At 32.5% G+C, this 5,880-nt stretch overlaps 1 protein-coding gene across 2 annotated transcripts; it reads left to right on the top strand.

Moving 5' to 3' along the window:
- Positions 1 to 1,669: 1,669 nt before the first annotated feature.
- LOC112734701 (uncharacterized) lies at positions 1,670 to 5,545 on the top strand. 2 transcript variants are annotated; one of them, XR_011870564.1, is made up of 6 exons: positions 1,670 to 2,180; positions 2,463 to 2,731; positions 3,420 to 3,548; positions 3,642 to 3,998; positions 4,193 to 5,019; positions 5,156 to 5,545. XR_011870564.1 is itself a non-coding variant. In XM_025784136.3 (6 exons), the coding sequence occupies exons 1-6, from the start codon at positions 1,997 to 1,999 to the stop codon at positions 5,393 to 5,395; spliced, it is 1,446 nt and encodes a 481-aa protein (XP_025639921.1). In that variant the 5' UTR covers positions 1,670 to 1,996; the 3' UTR covers positions 5,396 to 5,545. The 2 variants fall into 2 exon arrangements, 1 of the variants encoding a protein (XP_025639921.1); XM_025784136.3 differs by having other exon boundaries at positions 4,753 to 5,019.
- The last annotated feature ends 335 nt before the right edge of the window (positions 5,546 to 5,880 follow it).

Here is a 5,880-nt window from a genome sequence, read left to right as displayed (position 1 = left end):
CTTGTTATTATCTCGTTTCTGTGATTCCTCTACTCTTGCATACATATATATAGTATGAGATTTGTTAATGATTTTAAATTTGAATCTCAATTCAAATTTGAATCATATCTTAAAATTCTAAATCTGAATCCTTCAAATTTATGAATCATATCATAACTCAATTTGAAACAGAATCAGTTAGGATCTTGTCCAAATTTAGAATTCAAATTTTGAAATAGAATAACTAATTATTCTCAAATATCATTTAATATTCTTAATTATCATATTATTATTATATTCTTGGTGCTAGCAAAAAATATAATAATATTCCATTTGAATTAATATAATTATTTGTTTGATCAAATCAAAATAATAATTAAATAATTCTACAGCAAAGATTAGAACACTCGTTAGTGTGTGACTCCATAGGTTTAATACTAAGCGGGTAGTAAATTAGTCATACTAAATTTACTAATCAAGGTTGGCGTCTAGCAACGCTCCTCAACGACCCGATAGTATGAAGTAATATTTTTTACTAAGAACCTTAGAAGAACAAAGTATAATTCCTTCCATCTTTCCAGCTCTTGGTTAATCCTTAGAGTATGGTTAATTGTCAAACTCTAACATGTTACCATTATTATAATGAACTGTGAATGACTTAAGAAACTCATTTATTCATTCATTCAATTCCCTTGGCCAAGGTTTCATTATCTCAGTCATTATAATCATAGAGCTCAAACTCTTTACTAACAGTTGACGGATTCCTTATTGACTAATTATTAATTCTACAAGTATTTAAATCATACCCAATGTCCATTCAACTACACCCTAGGGTATTAGGTGTCCGGAATCAAAGTATAATAAATACATTGTTAATTACTATGACAGTCGCAGATCAAAGAAAACTCTATTACTATGTTCATCTTGAGAATATCCTATTGACAAATATGCGGTAATTGTAACCATTAGGATTTAGGAATTCTCAAAGTGAGTCAGTTCAATGGTCATATCCCTATATACACCATCTATATATATAATTTAATAAATGAGATCTATTAATCTTCATCCAATGAAGACCATTATATATATATTGATATTTTCGGATTATTAATGTCCTTTTTAATAATCCTATGACCAAGAACAATTTAGATTAAATTATAAAAGATTTATCTCTCAATGTTGTGATCACTATCACAATGATAAATCTCTAAATTTAATTAAGGACGTCAATATATTAACATTTTAATATAATAATAATAACAAATTATTTGATACGTGATTGATTTGATTGTGGTCATACTACTTATTCCCAACAAATAATTTAGTGTTCAAATTATTTTTTTTAAAATATCTTTCATTGTATATAATTTATAAAATCATATATTTTGTTAATTATTATCTTGATTAATTTAAATTTATTCTCAGTACTATATTTATATAGGAAAACAGTAAATTAGTCAATACACTAATTTCAATTCTGTAAATAACAATTTTTTTTGAAATTATTGTTATTCCATTTCCACCGCTCTATTTCTTTTTCACTGTGATTAAAAGTATTTTTTTTATATAAAAATACTTTTTAAATTAAATAATTATTTTTTGAAATTTTTATTGTATCTTTTAGTTTTATATGTGTATAAGTTATACCACAAATTTTTTATATTTGTTTCTCCGACCAACGAATTTGATTAGATAATTTCTAACCGTGTGTTTTGCTTTTTATCTTACTCTACGAAGTTACGAAAAAAAAAAAGAAAAAAAAATTGAAACTTCTCCCTTACGCCAAATTTCAAAGTCAAGTCAATGACTAACTTCGTTGCATTACAAATTCGACACAAACCAATCACTCATAACCAACACTCTCTGCTTCGCTTCAGTGCTGCTTCTTCTCTTTACTCTGTTTCTTCATCTTCGTCTTCTTCATCAATCATCATCACCTTCATCACCTTCTTCTTCTTCTTCAACCAAAGCTTTAAACAATTTTCATCTTCAAAAAAAAAAAAAAAAGAAAACAAAAATGGCTAGAAGTGCCACAATTCCATTTCCAATACTTGATTTCATTCCTGTTGGATTCAGATTCAAGCCAACAGATGAAGAGCTTGTGAGCTATTACCTCAATCACAAGCTCCTAAATGACAATTTTCCAATCAATATTATCCCTGACATTGATCTTTGCAAGGTTGAACCTTGGCAAATTCCAGGTAAACCCATAATAAATAAAACCACCCCATCATTTTCATGTATCAAAGTTTGCACCTTTTTCATGTTTGATGATCCTATCTGGTATTCAAAATTTAAGAAAATGAAGTAATAAATATACAATTATTCAACAACCCCATCATCTTCATGAGACAAAGCTTGTACCTTTTGTTTTTTTGTCACAACCCCATGATCTTAATGTCACAAAGTTTGAAACTTTTCTTCATGTTAGTAACTTAGTATGATGATGTTTGATGATTGATGAATTGGGTTTTGTGTGTCAGCATTATCAAAGATAAAATCGGATGATCCAGAATGGTTCTTCTTTAGTGGACGTGATTACAAGTATGGAAAGAGCAAAAGATCAAACAGGGCAACCAAAGGAGGATATTGGAAAGCCACAGGACAAGATAGATACATAAAGGAAAGAGGAACTACCAATGTAATTGGGAGCAAGAAGACACTGGTTTTCTATAGTGGCCGTGTTCCTAATGGTGTCAAAACCAATTGGGTTATCCATGAGTATCATGCTACTACCTTTGATGATAGCCAGGTACATATGGTTTTTCTTTTTCCAGATAAGTTTTGCCTTGATTAGTTTTCATCTGTTTTGGAAATTGATCTTTGTTTCTATAATAAATACCCAAGTTGATTCTATTTCATATCATACTTTGGTTGTTCAACAAATTTTGAGGTACTCTAGAATTACTTTTTGAAGGGGACTAATTTCTTTTAGACCTAATTGTCTTTGATAGGGACTTGTTTGTTCAAAATGCATAATTGAAAATGACCGAGAGAGTAAAAAATTTGTTGGAGAACAAAGTGGTAGATCTAAATTTCTTTGGACCAATTTAAGTGTTCACTTTTGTTTTTTATCTATATGTTTTGTTGGTATAAATTACTATTATAGTGTATGGTTGTTGTTGCTCCTTCTTGTGATTTTGATGTTTCCTTATCTGATTGGTGATTATGTCATTGGAATTATTCCCATGTTTGTATTTTGTGTCATAGTCTCTTCATGAATCATGAATCATGACTCACTTTTTCCCCCCTAATTCATTCTTTTTTGTTGATTGGTGGAACAATTCATCATTGGTTTTCATTAAATAGTGGAATACTATTGAATTGTTGATTTTTGCTATTTAAGCTGTTTCTAGATGAAGTCTCCAATGAACTGAATTTGTGATAGTCTCCATTGTAGTATCAATTTTTCAGTGCTGATTATACTCAACATTCTGCAGAGGAATTTTGTTTTGTGTCGCTTGATGAAGAAAGCCGAGAGAAAATCCGAAGATGGAACTGATGCACAAGCTTGTGATGAGGGGGAACCTAGCACTCATATGGAAGAAGCAGATGAGAGTGTCCCAAGTGTAAGCAGAAGCATCATTTTGATCTCTATTTCTTGGTTTATGCATTTTAAAAAAGTTTGGGGATAGTTAATATATCTTTTATGTCTGTTTTAGATGTTTGAGTCGCCAGATGTGGACATGGGTTCGATCTTCCACACACTGCCTCAAGACGGATCATCATCACAGCACTCTCCAGTCAGCATTGAACAGCAAGAATCCTTCCCATTCTCCCCATCTGAAAATTATTACCTTGTAAATGAAGATAGAAGTATGCATATACAATTCGAAACAAACGAAGAGAAGCAAGATGCTGAGAAATTTGCGGATTCGATTTTGGATGGTGGAAGTATAGCTATGTTTGAAGAAAGACAGCAGCATCATACTTTCATGAATAATCACCTCCGCTCGGTCCCATCAATGAGGGTATGCTATGAAAGCAGTGACACAGATGCTGAAGTAGTCTCTAGACGGGTAAAGATAAATCCTTAAAAATGATATTGGGGAGTTATATCTCCAATTGTTTATGAGCTATTTGTTGGTTATGTACATTAATTGTTGTTCACCAGTCTATGAAAAATGTTTAGTTAGTTCCTTCTATAGGATGTTAGAGAGATACTTAGCTGAAATGTCTGGTTTTTGTTTGTGTCCTGTTTGATACATGGCAGTTGGCACCTTAACAATACATCAGTGCATAAAGTGGAGAAAGGGGCAGGGAATGGAAATTAAGAAAATACTTCAAAAGCAATATTTTTCCTGGATTCATGATCCTTCTTTGTTTCGAGCCCTTTCAAGAATTGACTTATAGCATGCTCGGTTTATGCTACTGATGCAACCCAACCATGGTTTTAGGTTTTCGTCAGCCTATACCGAGCATGCTATATGAAACCGAAGGAGTATACTTTTTGGTGGCCCAAAACCATAGTTTGGGAAACAACTAAATGGAGATAAGTTTAGCTGTTTTCCAAACCATGGCTTTGAGTTTCCAAAAGCTAAATCAGCCATGGTATCCATTAATTCTCTGCTGAAATTATATAGCATGTTTAGTTTAGTTTTTGATGACCCTGAGCCATGGTTTTAGAAAAAGTTCATCTTAAATAGCTTTTTCCAAAATCATGGTTCAGGGTTTCTAAAAGCTAATCCAAACATGCTATTGATCCATCGGTCCACTTCTGAAATTATACAGTATGGCAATATTCCTGATTCTTCAACAATGTGTAATGATCAGGCTGGTTCAAGAGAATACCATGTATCAAAAATGGTTCAATCATCACATAGTGCTGCGTGCACAGATAAAACTAGAAGTATCTCTTCAGAAGACTTTTGGGGAGTGGATTCATCTTCATGTGACTCAAATGCAGATAAACCTTTTGAGATCAGTTCTATTGAAATTTCTAGTCCTCCATCGGCTCTAAGTAGATCGAAAAATCAATATAATCCGAGGCTATCTCAAACACATAGGAAGGTTTCAAGCAATGCAATTCCCCATCTTGAGGTGAGAACACCGAGCAGCCAGACTAAACGACGAAGAAGCCTATCTTGACTGAGTAGGCTGTGATGCTTCATTTGAAGAAAATTAAATTCTAACATGCCACTGATCATACCATGCTCCTATGTGATGTAATATGCAGGATAAGAAGAAATTGACCACTGTGGAACAATCAAGAAGAGATCAAGAAAAAGCTCAAAAAACTAGTCCAGGAAAGAAGCTAGAAACCAGAAGCTCTGATGTTAATAGAATTGGTAGTTTCATCCACCTAGAGCCGTGTTCGTCGAGCGAAAGCCTGACTCCACGAGCGGTATACCTTGTTAATGTAGTTATTGGGATTTTGTTGCTTCTAGCCATTAGTTGGGATGTGCTATCTTGTTAGAGAAGTGTTGCCATGCAAGATTTGTTTTAGGAGTTTCATAGTTATATACATAGGTTAAGTAATAATATAGTTTACATAGATCTTGCACTGATGCAAAGATTACTGCACCTTTCTTATCATAATGAAATTTATGCTTGTGATTAGTGGTAACTTCATATTGTCATTAATTCTATAATTGCAGTCTTTAAGTCACAAAAATCATTTAATGTTAGAACTAGTTGAGTTCTAGACTTCTAGTGAAAAGATTCCCTTTTTCCATTCAATAAATGTTTGATTAGCTTGATTCCCAAAATGTGCTGACTTCAAATTCTCCATTTAGTAGAAACAGACCAAAGTCAATGTTCCAAAAGAAGAAAATTTGATACAGAAGTGCATAAAGTCAAAAGCAGATTACACACCATGTGGCAGTAGCAGTGTTACTTTGAATAGGATCTTTGTTTCATTTTACAATTCTCTCAAGAACCAAAATCATTGAATGTATCTGA

Source organism: Arachis hypogaea, chromosome 2 (genome assembly GCF_003086295.3).
Source record: "Arachis hypogaea cultivar Tifrunner chromosome 2, arahy.Tifrunner.gnm2.J5K5, whole genome shotgun sequence".
In the NCBI taxonomy this organism is placed as follows: Eukaryota; Viridiplantae; Streptophyta; class Magnoliopsida; order Fabales; family Fabaceae; genus Arachis; species Arachis hypogaea.
Note: the sequence above shows the minus strand (reverse complement) of the source record. Positions and strands in the feature narration are given on the sequence as shown.

Excerpts from the sequence above, each read along its gene's own strand:
- LOC112734701 (XM_025784136.3), top strand. The coding sequence starts at position 1,997 with ATGGCTAGAAGTGCCACAATTCCATTTCCAATACTTGATTTCATTCCT. Across the intron at positions 2,181-2,462 it reads TGAACCTTGGCAAATTCCAG|CATTATCAAAGATAAAATCG; the intron begins GTAAACCCATAA and ends TTTGTGTGTCAG. Across the intron at positions 2,732-3,419 it reads CTACCTTTGATGATAGCCAG|AGGAATTTTGTTTTGTGTCG; the intron begins GTACATATGGTT and ends AACATTCTGCAG.